The sequence below is a fragment of the Notamacropus eugenii genome, chromosome 3, assembly GCF_028372415.1.
Source record: "Notamacropus eugenii isolate mMacEug1 chromosome 3, mMacEug1.pri_v2, whole genome shotgun sequence".
Classification (NCBI taxonomy): domain Eukaryota; kingdom Metazoa; phylum Chordata; class Mammalia; order Diprotodontia; family Macropodidae; genus Notamacropus; species Notamacropus eugenii.
In genome coordinates, this window is record NC_092874.1 from 232,015,303 (window position 1) to 232,038,450 (window position 23,148).

The window sequence follows — 23,148 nt, forward strand, 5'->3', positions numbered from 1 at the left end:
GCTGGTCTGGAGCTTAACATCAAAAAAACTAAGATCTTGGCAACCAATTCCATCACTTACTGGCAAATAGAGGGAGAAGAAATGGAAGCAGTGTCAGATTTGATACTCTTGGGCTCAAAGATTACTGCAGATGGTGACTGCAGCCATGGAATTAAAAGATGCTTTCTCCTTGGAAGTAAAGCTATGGCAAATCTGGACAGCATACAAAAAGGAGAGACAGCGCCTTACTGACAAAGGTCCATATAGTTAAAGATATGATTTCTCCAGGAGCAAATGTATGGCTGTGAGAACTGGACTATAAGAAAAACTGAACATCGCGGAATCAATGCTTTCAAATTGTGGTTCTGGAGGACTTTTGAAATTCCCTTTAGATGGCAAGGAGATCAAATCAATCAGTACTTAGAGAAAGAAAATAACTTAGACTATTCACTGGAAGGTAAAATATTGGAGCTGAAATGCTTTGGCCATGCAATGAGAACACCGTGCTCATTGGAAAAGACCCTGATGTTGGGAAAGAGTGAAGGCAATAGGAAAAGGGGACAGCAGAGGACGAGATGGATAGTGTCCTGAAAACAATGGCCATAAGCTTGGAGAGACTTTGGGAGACAGTAGAGGACGGAAAGGCCTGGCAAGCTATGGTCCATGTGGTCATGAATCAGACACTACTGAACACAACAAATGTGCCAGCCACTGTGCTACATGCTTAGGATGTCTTGTTGACATCTCATTTCCTACCTGGCTACTTTTGCCGTGGACTTTTTTGGGTTCTCCCATGCTCCCAGTAAACTCACTAGGACATCTCATTATCTTGTAAGATCCAACCAGCCTTGTTTCTCATACTTCTTTAGTACCTTCTGCCCTTCTGACTGGAGAGTAGAACCCATCAATTCCTCTACTTAAGGAGGGGAATAAAACTGATGTCTCATTTCTCACTTAGCAGTGCTCATTGTGGACTTTGGCTTCTCCACCAGTCCATGCGAGTTTTTTCACCATCTCCTTTCAGTGTTGTTTTGTATGGTTTTCCCTGTAGTAGATTGAAAGCTCCATGAAATATTTAATATTTGTATCCCTAGAACCTGGAACAGTGCCCGTAAGCACTTATATATTCACTGATTGGCTATTTATTGACTGACAAACATGATAGAGAAGAGACAGAACAGAGTTCCAGAATCAGATGTACATTTTTTGGATATGAGGAATACTTTGATATATTTTGCCTGATTATATAAATTTGCTATAATGGAGGGCTTCCACTTGGGGGCAAGGGAGAGGTGAATTGGTAGGAAGTATTAATATGAAAAAAGAACATTAATAAGGCATTTTAAAAGTTTAACAGTAAATATGGGAAATCTGTCACTTGGGATCATATTGACACAAAATTAAGTACCTGGATGAAACCAAATTAAAAACATATTTTCAAAGTAAAGTACTTGGCTACTTTAAAATGTCAAGGTAGTTTTTATAACATAACTAATTCTTTCACAGTAAGGTTAAGGTTAGGCAGTATTTATTTCTAGACTGTTTCTTAATTTTAAGAATTTCAGGAACATGGGAACAAGAAGTAGCTACAAGTAGTTTCTTTGGAAAGAGCCTTGAAGAATACTCTGTTTAGTATCAATAGTACTAAACTAGCAAGGAAGGCTAAACTTTTAAAAATGGAATAGAAGACTTTTAAACATTTATGAAGAAAAGACCATCACTGAATAAAAATACCGAAATGAAAACTCAGAGACAAGAGAAAGCTAGAAGGGTAAATTTAAGAATTCTAATCAATGCAGTTAACAACCATGTCTGCAGAGGTGAGGCATACTGTCCACCTTCTGACAAAAAAGTGATGGACTTAAGGACAGAAAGAGGTATACATTTTTGGATTCATTTTGTTTGACTTAGGTGTAACAATGTTTTAGTTTTTAATGGGGGGGTAGAAGGTGGAGGCTGGAAGAGAAAGCAGATTAGCAATTACAATGCCAAATAGTGGATCATCTAAACATTTTTTTAAAAATGCATAGAAGAGAATAGAAACAAGTATAGATAAGCAAGTTGGTTTGAAAAGCAGCATGTAAAATTTATCATTTTAGAAAAGCATGAGGTATGAAGCAGAGATTCAGTTTCATAAGCAATTCCCTGTGTTCTGTATGGAAAGGCTCATTTATTGGCGGGGAGGTATTGTTTTAAGTTAAAAATTTTTAAAAAAGAAAAAAAGGTTCTATGTGCTATTTAAAAATTAATTGTGAAGGCTGGGCACTGGGGGTATGAATGGCTGACCACAGAAACTCAGAAAAGTTGTTGTGACTCAGAACATACATGTCAGTAAACTTAACTGGCTGATACTTAATAAGGACAAACCCTTCCTTTACCAGGAAAATCTCCTGATTGTTTCCAGTGAACTGAAATTAGCATACTGAGTATGTTATTGCTCAGATACCCTTAATAATATTTTTGCTAACAAGGTGAAAACTTTTGCTACTAAAAAATATTAAAGGAATCCACTTTGGTATAAACAAACTGTATCAGAAAGCTAAGAAACCGGCACCTGTGAAAGCCTGATTCCTCCTCTCCAAAAAAAAAATCTACTTTGAAAATGATATCAGATTCAACTATCACCAAATTCTCTTTCTGTCAGATGTCTTACATTTGTAAATATATTTTTAATAGCGTTAGTAACCTTTCCAATATAAAGTGCTATTAACATTTGTAAGCTATGATCCCATAATTACATTGTTTATGGTCCAGAATATTATTAAATAGTTGGATATAATGAGCTATTAGTTGAAGGTCAGAGAAATCCACTTTGGTATAAAGGGAGCCGTTGTCTTCAGAAGTCTCTCTGTGCATCTAAAATAGAAAGTTATATTTTTTTTTTAGCAGCAAACCAATATCAGAGGACAATAAGAAACAACCAATCATTTCTACACTTAAATATTATCTTTCAAAGAATTCTCAGTCCTGTTAGAGACTTACTGTTATGTTTACTGAAACCTACATTGTAGGTTGGTACAGTGTAATAGGAATTCTTAGAACTTAATATTAATAGCATCTAATCATGGCATTTAATGTGGTTTTCTACTGTGTTCATTCTTTCAACAAATATTAATTGATTTTCTGCTATGGATATGTGTATGTACATACTATATTGGGTTCTGTTCCTTAAATTTTCATACAGATGCTTCAAAAGGAAGTGAGAAATCTATACTTCCATAATACTGCCATATACTTCTAGAGAAAATGATTACAACTTTTAAAAACACTTTAAGGATATCAAAACCAAGTCAATAATTTGGGGGAATGCTGAGGTTAGAACCTGAACATCTCTCTTCTTCCTATACTTTACTCCTTCTCCCACACTTAGCTGCGACAGATTAAAGGAGGAGGGTCATGGAAACTCTGCTAATTTTTGAATGCTTACCACTCTTCCTCAGAAGTTCTCCTTTTCTGGACTTATCCAGTTCTTCCAAAAACTGTTCAAAACTTCTCACATAGGGAGCCAGTCTGGTCTTCTTATAATCTGAAGGACAAATAAAATGTGTTCAACTCAACCTTTTAGCATCAAAGGCATCATGACTGTGGTTATGAAGCCTGTGAATGTTCTTTAATGTACCCCACTTCTGTTTGGTTGTCTTATCTTTTGCAGGTGAAACATTTCCAATTTCTTCATCTACTACTGTATATGCTTTTCAGATTATTCACTATAGCATAGTTGCCCATATTTGAACACATTACAATTGTGTGTCTGATTTCCCTAGGTTGGCTTTTTTCTCTAAGAGTTGAAAGTCAATTAAACTAGCTACTATGGAGATGTCATTTCTAATGAGACAAAATGATCTACCATCTTGCCATAATAAAAATCTGGATAGTTGAAGCAATACCAGGCGGAATCTACTGGCCCATTTAAAATTTAGACTTCTTCAACACATACCATTACATGTTAAATGTATTAGAGTTGCAAAGTAAAGTGCTATGTGAGGTCTACAGGGGAAAGCCATTATTAACCAAAGGGAATAAAGGACGATTTTATAGAAGAAATGCCATTTGTCATTGAGTTGTGCTTCAAAGAATGACCTAGAACTTAAAAAATACAGGGAAGTCACTCTAGGCAAGGAGAATGGTATCAGTAAAGACAGCAAGATGACAGTCAAGAGTTGTCTAACTGGGCCCCAGTGTGGAGTATGTGGAAGGGAATAAGGTGAGATAAACCCAGATGTACAGGCTGATGCCAGATTGTGGAAGGTCCTAAATATAAAGTAGAATAGTTATTTGATAGGCAGTAGGGAGCCACTGAAGATTTTTGAGGAGTAAGATCATTGGAGATTTCTGAGTACACAGAGTTATTTTAAAAGTAATACCAAGGACAGACTGAAAAAGGGAGAATGCAAGGTAGAGAGGCCTATTAGGAAGCTACTTCAATAGTGTTGGTGGAAGACCAGGATGCTGAATCGACAAGGTGTGATAAGTGACTGGTTATTCAATAACACTATTTAGTGATGTATTATGGTACAATCTCCTTGATTCTTTCTTTCTGCTTGTATCTCTGGTGTATAGCACTGTGGATGGTATATAGCAGGCACTTAAAAAATGCATGTTTAAAAAAATGCTTGTTGATGCTATGATAGCATTATGATTGTTATTAAGGATTCAGACTATGTAGAACTCTATTATGGGCAAAGGGAGTTACAGTAAGGCACCCATATATTACTGACCTACCTCTAGTACGACGCTTGGTATCAGGTTCAGCTTCATTCTCCTTGTCCCCATCATCTTCGTTAGTGGAGACCATATCTAATTCATGGCAGATCTGGCTACAAATAAGAGAACTTCAAAGGTGGGTCTAGGTTGTTATTATAATATAACTACTTAATTAACAGCTATCTTACAAATTATAGTGCTCCTAAATACCCACAGACACATTTTAGGAAGGGATCCAAATAAACCTACTCAGAACAAAGGTTTCTAAGGAAATTCAAATAAAGGGCAGCCATTGATATGTAACACACCTTATGGTAGGAACAGTGAATGGGTCAAATTGATCCACTTTCTGCAAATCAATAGGAACAGAAATACGGCCTACAAGGACAAAAATAAACAAATAACTTTAATTCTTTGCTGTTAACAGAGGGCAAATCATTTCAATTTTTCTGTTATAATAATTCAATAACACTTTACTAAAAATAAAACAGGGGGGAAAAGCTGTACCAGAAGCATTTTGAGAAATGTTTATAAAATCATTCATAGTCTGTACAGAGAGAACACTGACTTGTTCACCAACTCTCTGAACCATAAAATGAAGGGAACCACTTTGAAGTTAAGTTTCAGGCAACTAAGGAGAAAGTACTATTTAAATTCATTACCCAGAGATGGGATAGGCTGAAAATAGCTTCAAACAATTTAGATAAAATCATGAGCAACAGAGCCCTAAGGTGTTACACCAAAGGAAACAAATTGAGGATGTACCAACTCCAAGGAGGAAAACCACATCCCACTAGAACATATCCAATGATGGTTCTGTCAAAGGTAGAGCATTGTGCTGGGTAGGCCATAGCTCTTCCCCAATATGGCAATCTTCATTTTCATTCTAAATTCACACTTTGGATTCATTAAAATAATTTTAAAAAAAAGATCTAAAAATGTATTTTACAACCACTATGAAAGTGACAGGCACAGAACTGGGCTGGGAATCTGAACTCTGCCCCTAATTAGAATTTTAACAGTGGACAAATAACTTAATCTCTCTAGGGTTCCTTCCAACTTGCGAATTCTGATATTAATACTGTGAATAACAGACTCATTTAAAAATTATATAGTTAGTGGTAATTGTTTAGTGGATAGTTCCTGGCATATGTTATAGGTACATGTTTTTAAAATTTTAATTTGTTATTACTTAATTGACTATATAGAAAGATGTTTAACTCAGTTACCTTATGGATTACTGACCAGATGCCAACTCTTCAACCTTTCTATCTCAATAGAAGATACTCCACCCATTAAGACTTTTTTGCTAAAATAAAAACTTTTAAGAATTTTCATTTCCTATTTGTGTTTATTTAAACTGTACCTGTTTTAGGATGAACACTGAATGGACTCTTCAGTAAATGATTGATTCCTTTGCTAACATTAATATCCAGTCGAGGAAAACAGTACTGTAGCATGATCTCCCACTCTACCCAGGGTCCAAACTTCTCATTTTTGACAGCCTTTTAAAAACAAACAGAAGTCCAGTGTGATAAGCAGCAGGGAGCCTTTTAAATTATTTTTTCTTTTTTGTCCGGTTCTATGATTTCGTTGGTACAGCAAAGTCCTGGTGAAGAAACTCTCTGTACCAGTGCAGATGGGCATCTGGTCTACAACTTCTGGTCTTAAAAGGCCTGTGTGGGGCACTTATAAGGTCAGCTTAAGGTCAAATATTAAAGTCACAGGCCAGGAATGCAAAAGGAGGACTCAAACCTGATCTTCCTGACTGAGACCAGTAAGACCATGATGCACCTCTATTTCTTTTTGCAAGGTAAAAATGACTGGCCATTTTCAACATACTAAGAAAAAAGTGAGTACTCAATAAATTATATTCTTTCCCTTTCCAAAACCAAGTATTTTAGTGAAACATACCCGATTTTTGTTCACTACTTTCTTCAAATGTTCCCAGCGCTGGACTGAATCATGACACTTCTGGAATCCTTGCTGAAGGTCAGCATGAATAGGTGACAGGCAGTTAAGAAACTAGAACATTAGCTTCTGGCACAAATAAGGTAAATTCCAAAGTTGATTCATGCAATGGATCCTCATTAGAAGGCTCAAAGTTTGCAGATATTTTTGGGGGGAAATACTTGCTTTTTAGAGCCACAATTTTTAAAAGAATCTTTAACCGTTAAACCCCCTTGACACAACATAATGATGGCATGTCAGAAAGCCTTCCTAATGAAACAGCAACAACGTAATCAGTCTTTATTCCTAAACAAACTGCAATAAGAGGTTAGGATAAATTCTCCTGGACCTACATTTTCTTAAAACTTCATTTAGTTATATGGAAGAAGCAGTACTGCTAAACAGCCCTAAATTCTGAAGGAGTGGCAATTTCCAAAGAAAGAATATTTTTAAGTTGACTAGATTTTTCTGAATGTCAATTTTTTTGTTACTATTTTTGCAGTTTCTTAGGAAAAGGAAAGAAATCCATAGGGCAAAAAATTACATTAATAGACTTAAAGAATAAAAGGACTAAAATAGGGCAGAAAACAATTATTCACTTATTCAGAGTATCACAGATGAAGACAGTTTAACAATCTTTTTAGAAAGGATATATTCAGGGACAAGGGTTAATATTTTATCCCAGTTCTCTTTATTTTCAAGAATATCTTGATCAACCAAGGCATATTCTTCAAAATATTTTTCTATTATATTTATTGATTTTCTGTAGGAACAAAACCCACAAATCCATTATGAGCAACATACACATATGAGAATTCTGTTATTTATTGGGATAGTTGTTCGATTCATCTATTACTCAATTTTCACTGAACTGATATTTAGATATGCAAATGTTAATTAAACAAATGTTAATTAAAGCCCACAATACTGTAATGTCAGGAATAGCCTCAGACAGGATAGCAATCTAATCAGAAGGAAAATAGAGCAGAATTCATAGCTTTAATTTCAGCAACCTGGTTTAATCACATAACAGCATTTTAAAAGACAAAAGTAGAAATTGGCAAAATAAAAATAAAAAAGAATAACATATATGAAGTGTGTTTCTATGAAGTATGGATAAAAAAAAAATCTTTGAATTACAATGTCTTTTTGAACAGACCTGACGAAAGGGTGAATCTTTGTACTGAGATGAACCTTCTTTCTCATCTCTTCTCCACCCTGAAAAATAATAAAAAAGAACTGTTTGTGAATTAAATAGCACATGCAAATTAAAAAAACATTCAAGATATTCTATTATTATTTGTAACCATTAAGGTTAAAAAAATACACAAAATGTTGATTATATTCTTTCTTTAAATGTGGATGTTTGGAAGCTATTTAATACGCCGTCCCCACATCTGCAATTTTATATGGTAATTTTACTTGGCAAAAATGAATAGGAAAAACAAATTAACTTCCATTCTTACTATCAGGGTAAAAACTTAAATGCAAGTTTGAAATATCAAATTGTCCCTTAACAGTTTCCAAATAAAATCAGCTATCATGATTAAAGTTACTCTAAAATGGGATAATCTAAATGATGTACTTATAATAAGCATAATACCAAGTTTTCACGTTCTGTACTACTAAATAATCCAGAGTTAATAATGTTTGGCATACAAGTAAATTTCAATTGTAGTTAAGAGTACCATACCTTTACAAGACTTAGATATTCTACTATTCCAGAGCGTACTGCTGAGGATAATTTTCTGACTGCTTCATCACAGACCCAGCAATGAACACCTCTTCTTCCAGAATATACCCAGAGGCAATGTTTAAATCCAAAGTCCTCTGTGGGGAGAAAACTTGGGTGTTTTTTTTCTCTCCTAATAAATCCAGATATACCAACTTAAAAAGAAAAGCATCTGTATGATGTTTGCAAATGGCAATTACTGTAATACTCCATTTTTCTATCACACGTTTAAGGATAAGCACATCTTGAGAACTAATGAAAAAAAGATGCTATAGTAGTATAAGGATGCTAGGTGGTACAATTGAGCCTGGGGTCAGGAAAGACTCATCTTCTTGAGTTCAAATAGAGCCTCAGACACTTACTAGAGGTGTGACCCTGGGCAAGTCACTTAAACCTGTTTGCCTCAGTTTCCTCACCTGTAAAATGAGCTGGAGAAGGAAATGGCAAACCACTCCAGTATATGCCAGGAAAAACTCCAAATGGGGTCATGAAGAGTTGATACCATTGAAATGACTGAACAACAACACAGCTGTATAAACTAATTCTCAGAAGAAAACTATTAATCTAAATTAAGAAGTTTTCTCTTCCATATGAAGTGAAATGTAGTTCCAGAACCTTCCACCAAATGGAACTCAATGGTTATATTTCCTTGAGCTGTGCTGAATAAATCTAATCATTTTTCCATATAACAGTCCTTCACATATTTGAAAACAGCCTGGTTTATTCTGCTTCAAGTTAAGCATCCTTACTTCCTCTAATCATTCCTCACATGACACTTTTGAGTCCTCTAACTATCCTGGCTGCCCTTCTCTCTACATGCTACAGCTTGCCAGCATTGCTCCTAAAATACAGTGTCTAGAATTCAGAACCCATGCAAGATACTTTACCTTTTAGAGCTCTGTCTATGATGCGGATGGCCATTGTCATAAGGGTCCAGCATTTAGAACATATATCTGCAGAACTGAAGCAGAGTGACCCTTAGTGACTGACTGCCGACAGAATCCCCCCATCCAGCTCTGAGGTGTTTATGTCCTTACCTACAACACCTCCTCACATCATCATAGTCTGTCATGTCAATGTCAAACACCAGCTCTTTTTCCTGAGCCTGAAAAGCCCCTAGCTTCACTGTATTATGCTGAATGGGCTGTGGACAAGAAAAAAAAACCAACTATTAATTTCAAGAAAGCATTTTCATTTGCTCTACTCCTAACTACCACATACAGAACAGTGGTCAAAATGAAGAAGCCACAAATATTCAGGTTAAATCTGTAAAATCTCACTAATTTGGATCTTACAAATTAGGAATTTGTGATAATTTAATGAGGGTTGGACTTGTCTACTTTTCTACTACCTATTAAAAAGAGGGTTTGAGGAAAATTATAAATGTTGGACAAGATATGGGAAAATCAGAAAATTAATGTGGAGTTGTGAACTGATCCAGCTATTCTGGAGAACTTGGAACTATACCAAATGGGCTATAAAATTGTGCATACCCTTTGATCCAGCAATATTCTTATTAGGTCTGTACCTCAAAGAGATCATAAAAAAGGGAAAAGGACCCACATGCACAATAATATTTATAGATACTCTTTTTATGGTGGCAAAGAATTGGAAACTGAAGGGATGCCCATCAATTGGGGAATGGCTGAACAAGTTGTGGTATATGAATGCAATGGAATACTATTGTTCCATAAGAAATGGTGAGCAGGTGGACTTCAGAAAAACTGGGAAAGACCTGTATGAACTGATGTTGAGTGAAGTGATCAGAACCAGGAGAACACACAGTAACAGCAACATTATGCCATGACTAACTGTGTTGCTGTATTTATTTATTTATTTAAATTTATTTATTTAAGTTTTCAACATTCATTTCCACAAAATTTTGGGTTCCAAATTTTCTCTCCATTTCTCCCCTCCCCCCACCCCTAAATGCCGAGCATTCTAATTACCCCTTTCACCAATCTGCCCTCCCTTCTAACATCCCTCCCTTCCCTTATCCCCATCTGCTCTTTTGTCCTGTAGGGCAAGATAAATTTCTATACCCCATTACCTGTATTTCTTATTTCCTAGTTGCAAGAACAGTACTCAACAGTTGTTCCTAAAACTTTGAGTTCCAACTTCTCCCTATCCCTCCCTTCCCACCCATTCTCTTTGGAAGGCAAGCAATTCAATATAGGCCATATCTGTGTATGTTTGCAAAAGACTTCCGTAATAGTCGTGTTGTGTAAGACTAACTATATTTCCCTCCATCCTATCCTGCCCCGTTTCTTCTATTCTCTCTTCTGATCCTATCCCTCCCTAAGAGTACTCCCTCCTCCCACTGCCCTCCCTTCCATTATCCCCTCTACTCTCCTTATCCCTTTCTCCCCCACTATCCTGTATTGTAAGATAGGTTTCCACACCAAAATGAGTTTGCCTTTTATTCCTTCCTTTAGTTGAATGTGATGAGAGTAACCTTCAAGTTTTTTCTCTCACCTCCCCCCTTTTTCCCTCCACTGAAAAGTTTTTTACTTGCCTCTTTTATGAGAGATAATTTGCCCCATTCCATTTCTCCCCTTCTCCTTCCAATATATTTCTCTCTCACTGCTTAATTTCATTATTTAAAGATATGATCCTATCCTATTCAATTCACCCTGTGCTCTCTGTCTCTCTCTCTATGTATGTATATATGTGTGTGTGTGTGTATGTAATCCTACCAACTACACAGACACTGAAAGAAGTTTCAAGAGTTACAAATAGTCTTTCCCTGTAGGAATGTAAATAGTTCAACTTTAGTAAGTCCCTTATGACTTCTCTTTGCTGTTTACCTTTTCATGCTTCTCTTGATTCTTGTGTTTGAAAGTCAAATTTTCTTTTCAGCTCAGGTCTGGTCATCAAGAATACTTGAAAGTCCTCTATTTCATTGAAAGACCATTTTTTCCCCTGAAGTATTATACTCAGTTTTGCTGGGTAGGTGATTCTTGGTTTTAATCCTAGTTCCTTTGACTTCTGGAATATCATATTCCAAGCCCTTTGATCCCTTAATGTAGAAGCTGCTAGATCTTGGGTTATCCTGATTGTATTTCCACAATACTTGAATTGTTTCTTTCTAGCTGCTTGCAATATTTTCTCCTTGACCAGGGAACTCTGGAATTTGGCCACAATGTTCCTAGGAGTTTCTCTTTTGGATCTCTTTCAGGGGGGATCAGTGGATTCTTTCAATATTTATTTTGCCCCCTAGTTCTAGAATATCAGAGCAGTTTTCCTTGATAATTTCTTGAAAGATGATGTCCAGGCTCTTTTTTTGATCATGGCTTTCAGGTAGTCCCATAATTTTTAAATTATCTCTCCTGGATCTATTTTCCAGGTCAATTGTTTTTCCAATGAGATATTTCACAGTATCTTCCATTTTTTCATTCTTTTGGTTTTGTTTTGTGATTTCTTGGTTTCTCATACAGTCATTAGCCTCCATCTGTTCCATTCTAATTTTGAAATAACTATTTTCTTCATTGAGCTTTTGAACCTCCTTTTCCATTTGGCTAATTCTGCTTTTTAAAGCATTCTTCTCCTCGTTGGCTTTTTGAACCTCTTTTGCCAATTGAGTTAGCCTATTTTTCAAGGTGTTATTTTCTTCAGCATTTTTTTGGGTCTCCTTTAGCAAGGTGTTGAGCTGCTTTTCATGCTTTTCTTGCATCTCTCTCATTTCTCTTCCCAATTTTTCCTCCACCTCTCTTACTTGATTTTCAAAATCCTTTTTGAGCTCTTCCATGGCCTGAGACCATTGAATATTTATTTTGGATGTTTGGGATACAGAAACTTTGACTTTTGTGTCTTTCCCTGATGATAAGCATTGTTCTTCCTCATCTGAAAGGATGGGAGAAGATATCTGTTCACCAAGAAAGTAATCTTCTATAGTCTTATTTTTTTCCCCTTTTTTGGGCATTTTTCCCAATCAGTTTACTTGACTTTTGGGTCCTTTGTCAAGAGTAGGGTATATTCTGGGAATCTGTAAGATCTCAGTTCCTCCAAGGTGGCATAATCAAGTGTGTACTGGTCTGGGTGCAGAGAGGAATTTTTGTGCCCAGAATCTTAGCAGAGTTTCCTCTCCATAGCCACCTGGCCTCCAGTTCCGCCAAGTCAGCACTGGGGGGCTGATTTTCAGATAAGCTGGATGGGCAGGGCCGCCATTCAGTATGAGACAAAGACCAGCTGCCTCAGGGCCTCTACTCAGGGCTAAGGTAAGACTCAGCTCTTCAGTGCCCCCAAGGGTTTTTACACTCCAACAATGGAGTCCGCCCCTGAGGGCTGTTCACAAGTCGATGGCTGTGGCCAAGGCTGGGCTAGACTCCACCCTCCGCTCTGCAACCGGTGCAACAGATGTTTCCCGTGGGCCTTTCAGGTCACCCTGGGCTGGAAATCTCCTCCACTCTGTTGTTCTCCACTTCTGCTGTTACACAATTTGTTGAGAGTCCCTCTCTACAGATTTTTTATGGGCTGTGTGGGGACAGCCTCCATATCTATGTCTTTCTACTTTGCCATCTTGGCTCCGCCCCTCCATGACTAACTTTGTTAAACTTAGCTCCTCTGAGCAATGCAATGATCTAAGACAATTTCAAAAGACTCATGATGGAAAATGCTATCCACATCCAGAGAAAGAACTATGGAGTCTGAATGCAGAGCAGAGCAGACTACTTTTTCTTTCTCATGGTTTTTCCCTTTCATTCTGACTCTTCTTGCATAACATGACTAATGTGGAAATATAATTAATATGATTGTACATGTATAATCTATATCAGATTGCATGTCATCTTAGGGAGAGGGGAAAATTTAGAACTCAAAATCTTATAAAATAAAAAGAGGGTTTACTAAATAGTTGATACAGGTACTCAATATATACCGACTGTTAGCATGTTTAATCTTAAGATAAATGTTTTCAAAAATATAAACAATGTGCTAATTATAAATTATCACAAGAATTTCTATTTCAATATGAAAAACACTTATTAAGTGCCTATTTTATTAGAGTACTCTGGTAAGTATTGGGAGATACAAAGTTTAAATAGACATAGTCTCTGCTCTCACAGAATTTATAATCTAATAGCTTATATATGATACCTATGTAACTATAATATGAGATAATAAGGACAACTTATGTTTATATAACTCTTTAAGTATTATAAGTACATTCCTAACAACAATCCATGAAGCAGACAGTGCAAGTTATCATAATTTCCATTTTACTAATGAGAAAACCAAGGCTAACTAATGAGAAAATGAGACAATGTGGTTTTAACTCTGACCATTTTACTTACTACCAACATGACCCTGGGAAAGTCATTTAAATCCTTCGCATCAGCTTTCCTCTCTGTAAAATGTGGATGTTAAATCTTACATAATCTTTAAAGTCCTTTTTTTAGTTCACAAGTCCGAGATCTCTTCAGTCATAATGCTAGGTAATGTAGTAGTCAGGATTTGAATAGAGGTTGTCTGACTTAAAAATCTAGTGCTCTGACCACTCTACCATGCTACCTTTCAGTTCTCACTTCTCAGTCTCTTAAAAATGGGCTTTCAACTCCACCTGCAGGTTGGATGACTCTTTTTAGGGTTGTCCCTTAACTGCTAAATTCAATGCTCTTTTCTGTCTTCATTCTCCTTGACTTAGCTGAAGATTTTGGAACTACTAATAAGCCAATCCTCCTGGCCACACTCTTTGTCCTTGATTAAGATGACATTACTTTTTTTTTTAGTTCTCCTCTTGGCTTTTTGTCATTCTCCTTCCCAGTAAGTTTGGGCACCACCCCACAAGGGTGTTTTAGCTCTTTCTCTCTTCTCTTTGCTTTCTCTCTTACACAAACAATCCTCTCTCTTTTTTCTCCTCTCCTTAGTAACCTTATCAGCTGCCTGAGATTCAATTATCCCTGGTGACTCTAGGTTAAAATATTATTTCATCTTTATCTCATTTCTTTTTAAGGATTTCAAAAACCATCCTGATTTTTTGTGTAGTTTGTGTGTATGCAGTTTTAATAATATGCTTAACTATTAGTAGAGCAGTATATATATATATATATATATATATATATATATATAAAATGTACAGATAAGTAAATATATAGAGAGAGCACACACTCAAAAAAATTGTTTAGTGATAGATTATGTGCCCTCAAGAAAGTCTGGAGACCTCTGGTCTAGGCAAGTGGTGATGGTCTAGCTTGGGTACAGATTGTGTGGGTAGAGAGAAGAGGATGGATGTGAGGTGCAGAATCAAAGGACTTGGGGACTAAATGGATTTGTAGGGCAGAAAGATGGAACAATTAAGGTTGACTCTAAGGTCAGGAACCAAGGTGATGGGATTAGTAGTAGGAGAGTGCGGGAGGGGATGGGGAGGAGATAATTACATTTTGGAAATGTTGAGTTTAAGGTGCTTACTGGACATCCTGGAGGAGATGTCTAAGAAGCAGTTCATATTGTAAACCTGGGTTTATTAGATTTGGGAATCAAACACAGAAGTGATAATTGAGGTGCCCACGGCTAGGGCAGGTCAATGGAGGGAGAGGGCAAAGTGAGAATGTTGAAAGGTATGGAAGAAGGGACAGGGCATGTGTATGTAAGGTATAGCCGTATTGGAGACAAGTCCTCATTTGACTATGGGGGTAGGGGGTGGGGAGGCAAGTGGGAAGAGGGTAGCATGTGACTCATCTTTCCACTCTCAGATTAGTTGATCACACATTCCTTGGGGTTAAGTCATGGTTCTCTCAGAGTCATTACACAGCCTCTATATTGGTGACCACTGGCCTAGATTATTGAAATAGCTTCTTAATTGGTCTCACCGCTTCCAATCTCTCCCCTCATCAAACTATCCTATACCTGACTGCAAAAGATATTCTTAAAAGATAGCAAATATCTTTAAAATATTGTAATGCAAGTGCTTTAGCCTGTCACTTAACAATCTCTACAGTCTGATTCCTGCTTCTTTCTCCAGTTTTATTTTATATCACTCTCCTTCACTCAATCTCTTTTTCCAGCCAAACTGTATTGCTAGCTGTTCCCTACACACATTCTATCGCTGGCCTCCATGCCCTTGAACAAGTAGCCCAAAACGTCTGGAGTGCAGGAGGTGGGGCTCTCCACCCTACCAAGAATCTCTCAAAGTACAGCTGAGACATCACCTCCTACTTAAGGCATTTCTTAACTCTCTGTTAGCATTGTCTCCCTCATGAAATTACTTTGTATTTATTCTCTTATGTATATCTTTTATTTTCTCAGTAGAATGTAAGTTTCTTGATTGTAAAGATGGTTTTATTTTTATATCCTGAGCCCCGAGTACAGTGCCTTACACATAGTAGGCCCTTAATAGATGTTTATTGAACAATGTAAGTGCACTAGAGAGATGTAAAATGATAAAATCTATTCAAAGGCAGCAGGGACCAGGAAGGGATCTGCATAGGAGGGAGCACTTGAGTTAATGCTATTTGATTACTGTACATAAAAGTTATCAAACAGCATTTCTTTAAAAATATTTTAAAATTTTTACCAATTCAGATTTAGTATGAGGAAAACAGAGTTCCTTTTCTTATCCCCTCAAATGCTATGGTTTTTGCAAACCAACCTTTCATTCAACTTTAGTAAACAAGTGTTCTGTGGTTATCTACTATGTACAACTGAGGCAGTTAGAGAATATATAGAGCACTGGGCCCGGAGTCAGGAAGACCTGAGTTCAAATCTGACCTCAGATACTTACTAGCTTTGTGATCCTGGGCAAGTCACCTAACTTCTGTTTGCCTTGGAGGCAGCTAGATGGCTTAGTGGATAGAGTGTCTGGCCTGGAGGGAGGAAGTTTTTGTTAGTGAACTGTTTCAGTTGTGTTCAACTCTTGGCTCTTTGTCACTCCTTTTTTGGGTTTTCATGGCAAAGATCCTGGAATGGTCTGCCATTTCTTTCTCCAGTGGGGCAAATAAGGTTAAGTAACTTGCCTAGGAACACACAACTAGTAAGTAAGAGTCTGAGGTCTGATTTGAAATAATGAAGATGAGTCTTTCTGATTCCAAGCTCAGTGCTCTAATCACTGAACCACCTTGCTGCCAGAGTTAGGAAGATTTGAGTTCAAATCCAGCCTCAGATACTCACTAGCTGCATCACCTTAGGCAAGTCATTTAACCTGATTGCTTTAATTCCACAGAAGGAAATGGCAAACTAGCCCACCAGTATCTTTGCCAAGAAAACCCCATATGTGGTCATGAAAAGTAAGACTTGACTAAACAACTGAATAACAACAGCAACAACTACACACAACACACTGAGACTCAAGTGCCAACTTCATTGAAGGGAGTACTCAGGTGGAGTTTGTCACGTCCCACCTACTCTGTGACAGCCAATCACAAGGGCCACACCTATCCTGACCTGTCTAGTTTAAGCACTTATCACTTCTTAGCCTGACTGCTGAAATAGTTGTCCCCCGGCTTCAGGTCTCTCCAAAATGCAATTCATCCTCCACAAAGCTACCCCACAACATAGGTCTGACCATGTCACTCCCCTTCTCTGTCAATTCAGTTTAATGAACTTGTAAAACTTGCTTGTAGCATCACTGTAAATATGTCCAAAGGGTTTACTTCAAGAAGGCTGCAGGCCCCATACAATCTTAGTAAAAATGTGCAGATACTTACTCTGTGGGAATATACTGCTCCAATATCAATTTTGTATGGATTCAATTTCTGTATCTCCTTTTCCATCTCATTTTGGTTGTTGAAAGACTGGTAGCGAATGTATATATCATCTTTCAGTGTGAATGAAAACTCCCGGTGTTGAAAATAATTCTTTACCACTGAAAAATACAAATTTCACTTTAAATTTATGTAGTTCTTTTAATCTTTCAGGTCAAAGCAGACATGACATTAATGAGTCAATAAACACTGAGAGTTTACTATTCAATTTCATTCAACAAGTATCAGTTAAAAGTGTGCAAAGCACTATGCTAGGTGCTACAGAAGCAAAAATGAAAAAAGAAAATTCACATGTAATAGACTTGTGGTTCCCCTGATTTGGGGAAGAGAAGGAGGTAAGAGAACTTACGACAAGGTAAATGCTCCAGAAAGAACTACTTATAAGGAGACCTCAATTAAGTATTCCAGCATGTTTACTGAAGTATGCCTACCTCTAGATTTTAGACAGTGGACCTAGTAAATTAAAGAGACTTGTTCAATCAGTCATTATTTCTAATCTAGATTTCTAATAACATTACTTCCTTCAGCAGGTAGAATGCAGTGCTACACATCAAGTCCTTCTCACCCACCAGTTTTAAGATTCAGGTTCCACCTAGTCCCAGGATTTGTTTATAGAAAACCAAGTGCTGATTATCAGGATGTAAGAAGAACGAAGTATGATTGATGCTTATGTGCATTTGGGAGAAACAAATTATGAACGCTAATAAAATGTATTTTAAATATATAAAAGGCAGAAATCAAGCATCACTAATATATAATATAAGGATTGACACTGATGTTTTCATTTGATCTGTCAGATGGTTGTTTTATTTCAATATACAAGGAAGATCAAGAATTTCAAGATGCAGAATGGTTGACAATGGCACCCTCATGTGTTCTTTTACTTTCAGTCATATTGTAACAACTGCAGCATCACAAAATATTAAATCAAGCTTTTTAAAAACAATAAAGCATATTCAATCACTCTTGCTCTGACTAAAAATGTTTTCAAGATAGCAAAACTATTTTATGAACTGTTAATAAAATCAAAATTATTTGAAATATTGTTTATTCCACCTTTACCTCATTTTTAAAATAAGTACCACAGTTATGTAATTTATAAATAATTAAATATACATACATGGGGAGAGGGGAGATTTCACCTCTTACACATACCTGCCACCTCTGACACTGGGCAACATAATTTCTAAATTCTCTAGGCGACTCCCTCAGTCTGATTGTAAGCCCTGCATTGGTAGAGGGAGCTTCCTCACTTGGGAGTTCATTATAACAATGAAAGTACAGGCCCAGTCCCTATTCCTATCCCCATATTAGGGAGTGCTCAATTTTTTTTTTGCTGTGAGGGATGCATGATTTAAAAAAAACTGGAGAACACTGATCTAGAACAACAAACAGAGGAAGGAATATCTGAATAATTCTCTTTTCAGAAGATGGAAAGACAATAAACACACCCATTAATCCTTAAAAATAACAGGGGCAAAACCTGAAAATATACACATGGTTTTGGAAGATCATTAGGGGAAAAATTTGCTAAAATTAACACACCTAACTTAAAAACAAATTGCAAATAACTTGGGTTACATCAATTACATATGCAATGGTTTATGTAAAATCATTCTTATATTATTTATTCGAATGTTTTGGTTGATATAAAAAATTAAAAAAAAAAGCTATCTTTTCAGTCCCTCACTCTGGGGCTTTCTCAGGATTAATATTTCCGTTTCATAGGCTGTATTAGGTAGAGGAATAAAGATGTTAAGTCTTGTTTCTGGTAGAGTGGAAAGAACCTTGAATATGGAGACCTGGGATCAAATCCTGGCTCACCTGATCAACCATTTGACTTTGGGAAAGTCACTAAACCTCTCTGGGCCTCAGTTTTCTCATCTGTAAAATTAGAGGGTTGAATTAGATGATTTTGAAGGTCCTTTTCCCTTCTAGGCCTATGAAGCTCTCTATGATCCTGGAGAATTCATAGATCAAACATCAAGGGATCCAAAATTCCATGCCAACCCTCTCATTTTCTCAGTGAGCTAGCAGAAGGTAGATTAGAACCCAGGTCTCCTGGTTCCCAGAGCCCTAGGATTTCAAAGCTCAAATTGTTAATTTCCTTTTTCCCTAGCTCTAAGCAGTGATACTCAAAAGACTGGGAGGGGAGAGGGGAAAAATTCTCAAAATCTCAGAGGTGGATGGGACCTCTGAGGGCATCTGGGCCAACCCAGAACTAAAACAAGAACCCAGTCTACAACACAATCAAGTACTCATCCAGGGTTTGCTTAAAAGGGCCTTAAGTGAAGAGGGCTTTCTCAAAGGCTATTACTTTTGGAAATACTTTCTTTTCATTCCAGGCTTCATCTTCCTCTTCAACTTTTACCCATTACTCCTAGTTTAGTACTCTGGAGCAAGCAGAACAAATTTACTCTAATGCAATCCAACCAGAATTCATTAAGTAACTTAGATGTGGAAGGGGTGAGAGGAAGCACTGAAAAGAGAGGAGAGGAGCCATCCCCAGAGAAGACCTGGCTCCTCCTCATCTTGCCTGAAATACTTTAACCTCACTGATAGTAACAGTAATGAGGATGTTTACAGAGTCCAACAACAATCATGGCGATAACTTTTATATGGCGCTTCAGCATTAATGTCGATGATGGCTAACATTTACACAGCATTTCAACAGTAATGAAGATAACTTTTATATAGCGCTTCAACAACAATAAAACGATAGTTGATTTATGGAGCGCTTCCACAATAATGATAACAAACATTTATGCAGCGCTTGGACAATAACGATAACTAATATTTATATAGCACTTCAATAACAATAAGGGTGATATTTATGTAGCACTTGGACAATAATGATAAACTAGTATCTATGTAGCGCTTCCATAATGATAGCTAACACTTATGCAGCGCTTGCTTGCACAATGACGATAGCTAACACTTATGCAGCGCTTGCTTGCACAGTAATGATAGCTAACACTTATGCAGCGCTTGCTTGCACAGTAATGATAGCTAACACTTATGCAGCGCTTGCTTGCACAATGACGATAGCTAACATTTATGCAGCGCTTGCTTGCACAGTAATGATAGCTAACACTTATGCAGCGCTTGCTTGCACAATGACGATAGCTAACATTTATGCAGCGCTTGCTTGCACAATGACGATAGCTAACATTTATGCAGCGCTTGCTTGCACAATGACGATAGCTAACATTTATGCCGCGCTTGCTTGCACAGTAACAATAGCTAACATTTATGCAGCGCTTGCTTGCACAATGACAATCGCTAACATTTATGCAGCGCTTGCTTGCACAATGACGATAGCTAACACTTATGCAGCGCTTGCTTGCACAGTAATGATAGCTAACACTTATGCAGCGCTTGCTTGTACAATGACGATAGCTAACACTTATGCAGCGCTTGCTTGCACAATGACGATAGCTAACATTTATGCAGCGCTTGCTTGCACAGTAATGATAGCTAACACTTATGCAGCGCTTGCTTGTACAATGACGATAGCTAACACTTATGCAGTGCTTGCTTGCACAATGACAATCGCTAACATTTATGCAGCGCTTGCTTGCACAATGACGATAGCTAACATTTATGCAGCGCTTGCTTGCACAGTAATGATAGCTAACACTTATGCAGCGCTTGCTTGCACAATGACAATCGCTAACATTTATGCAGCGCTTGCTTGCACAATGACGATAGCTAACATTTATGCAGCGCTTGCTTGCACAGTAATGATAGCTAACACTTATGCAGCGCTTGCTTGCACAATGACGATCGCTAACACTTATGCAGCGCTTGCTTGCACAATGACGATAGCTAACATTTATGCAGCGCTTGCTTGCACAATGACAATCGCTAACATTTATGAAGCGCTTGCTTGCACAATGACGATCGCTAACACTTATGCAGCGCTTGCTTGCACAATGACAATCGCTAACATTTATGCAGCGCTTGCTTGCACAATGACAATCGCTAACATTTATGCAGCGCTTGCTTGCACAATGACGATAGCTAACATTTATGCAGCGCTTGCTTGCACAGTAATGATAGCTAACACTTATGCAGCGCTTGCTTGCACAATGACGATCGCTAACACTTATGCAGCGCTTGCTTGCACAATGACGATCGCTAACACTTATGCAGCTCTTGGACAGTAACAATAACGGCCCAAGATGATGGCTAACTTTTACACACAGCGCTTCAACAAGAACAATAACGATGATGGGTAATATTTCCACAGCATGTCGGCGATGATGGGAGCTACCATTTACATAGAGTTTCAATCTGACAACAATAAGGAATACAGTTAACTTTTACGTAGCGCTTCAACAGCGATAGCCGATATTTATGTAGCGCTTCAACAGTAACAATGACGATGAGGATGGCTAACGCTTACAAAGCGCTTCCTAGGCGCTGGGCTCAAGGAGGCCAGGCCCCAGAAGTGGGGTGACTGGGTCACTCTCCCCACCTGGAGAGGACGGCACTCCTATTCCGTGCGCCCCCAAGGCTCTCCACGCCTCCCCCCGCCCCCTCCCGCAGCTGCTTTCCCCTCCCGGGAGCCCATTCCCCGGTCACCTCCGCCATAATTGAGCCAGCGATAGTACTGGGAGAAGGGAAAGAGCCTCCGGTAGTAAAGCTTGAGCAGCTCAGGCAGCTCGTTGGGGTCAAACGCCGCCATGGGCCTCGGGGATTTTGTCTAGCGGCAAGAGAAACCCCAGTCTCACAGTTTGGCGGGAAATGGGAATCCCGAGTCTAAGTCACTGCACAGGCGCGCCCGCGGCGCGACGGGAAAGGGTCTTTCGCGGGGCCTTCTGGGACGTGTAGTTCTTCGATAGGGCACTGTAAACTGGAGAGAGCACTTTGTGCTCAGGCGCGCGAGAAGGAAGAAGGAAGTACTGATTTACTTCTGTATCCTCCATAGGGAACTGGAGAGACTCGTTAGAGGCCGGAAGACGTTGAAGATCACGCAGTCCCGCCCCATCCGGTCACTGAGGAGAGAAGTGAATTACAGGAATCCTTAACCTGAATATGGAAATATGCTTTGCATGATTTCCCATGTATAATTGATAGCATATGTCTTACCTGGGCGGGGGAGGGGCCGAAAAGAGGGAGAGCATTTGGAATTCATTAAACAATGAATGTTAAATTAAATTAAGGGATAATTCTTAGTTAAAAGAAAGAGAAGCATTAGCCTGACTGACTGACCTTTGAAGTGAGTTTGAACGAGACAGGAAGGGAGATCGTCCGCAGTCATCCAACATTTATTATGCACCTGCTGTGTGCAAGGAAGCAACTTAAGCGCTAGGGATACCAAGAGGGAAAGCAAATAATCCCAGCCTTTAAGCGACCCGTGTTGTATGGGAAGATACAGCACAAGAATAAATACAAAACTGGAGGAGAGGCAGACAGGGTAAAAGTGCTGGTAAATGTTTCACAGTTGACTGGGATAGGGGAAAGGGTTGTATGCTGGACACACTTTTAAGTTAAATCTGTATTATTAACATTTTCTCCATTACTTTCTTGCAAATCCAGCATTCTTGTTTTCAATTTCTTTTTTTTAAAATTAATTTATTTTTAGGTTTCAACATTCACTTCCATAAGTTTTAAATTTTCTCTGCCTCCCTCCCTTCCACCCTCCCTAAGGCAGGCATAGGCTTTCATATAGGCTCTACATGTACGTACCTTCTTATTAAAAAACTTCTTATTATTCACATTCGTAATATTGTATAGAAGAATTAGAACGAATGGGAGGAACCATGAGAAAGAAAGAACAAAACAAAACAGGGAGTAAATAGTATGCTTCTATCTGCGTTCAGATTCTATATTTCTTTCTCTGGATGTGGATGGTATTTTCCATCATGAGTCTTTTGCAGATGTTTTCAGTCCTTGCTTTGCTGAGAAGAGCTAAGTCTATCAAAGTCAGTCACTGAACAACATGGCTGTTACTGTGTAAGCTATCACGTTCTTAAATCTAGAGTCTTGGTCATAAACAAAATAGTAAATTAAGCTAACTGGTAGCTTGCTGATTTCTGAGGTGTAAAATTCTCACAATGAAAATTTAGCAGTTGACTTTCG

At 38.0% G+C, this 23,148-nt stretch overlaps 1 protein-coding gene across 1 annotated transcript; it reads right to left on the reverse strand.

Annotated features, from left to right (window-relative positions):
- Positions 1 to 1,737: 1,737 nt before the first annotated feature.
- On the reverse strand, positions 1,738 to 21,886 carry PRIM1 (DNA primase subunit 1). Its single transcript, XM_072655089.1, has 13 exons — positions 21,649 to 21,886; positions 17,005 to 17,162; positions 9,403 to 9,509; positions 9,253 to 9,326; positions 8,327 to 8,463; positions 7,793 to 7,851; positions 7,287 to 7,396; positions 6,598 to 6,689; positions 6,050 to 6,188; positions 4,992 to 5,061; positions 4,702 to 4,796; positions 3,407 to 3,505; positions 1,738 to 2,835 (listed from the first exon to the last, which is right to left on the reverse strand). Exons 1-13 carry the CDS (start codon positions 21,749 to 21,751, stop codon positions 2,816 to 2,818), a joined length of 1,263 nt encoding a protein of 420 aa, XP_072511190.1. The 5' UTR covers positions 21,752 to 21,886; the 3' UTR covers positions 1,738 to 2,815.
- Between the last annotated feature and the right edge of the window lie 1,262 nt (positions 21,887 to 23,148).

Coding starts and splice junctions, on each gene's coding strand:
- PRIM1 (XM_072655089.1), bottom strand. CDS start 21,751: ATGGCGGCGTTTGACCCCAACGAGCTGCCTGAGCTGCTCAAGCTTTAC. Junction 6,189..6,597: donor AAGTAGTGAACAAAAATCGG/GTATGTTTCACT, acceptor TGTTTTTAAAAG/GCTGTCAAAAATGAGAAGTT. Junction 5,062..6,049: donor CAGTGTTCATCCTAAAACAG/GTACAGTTTAAA, acceptor TTGTCCTTGTAG/GCCGTATTTCTGTTCCTATT.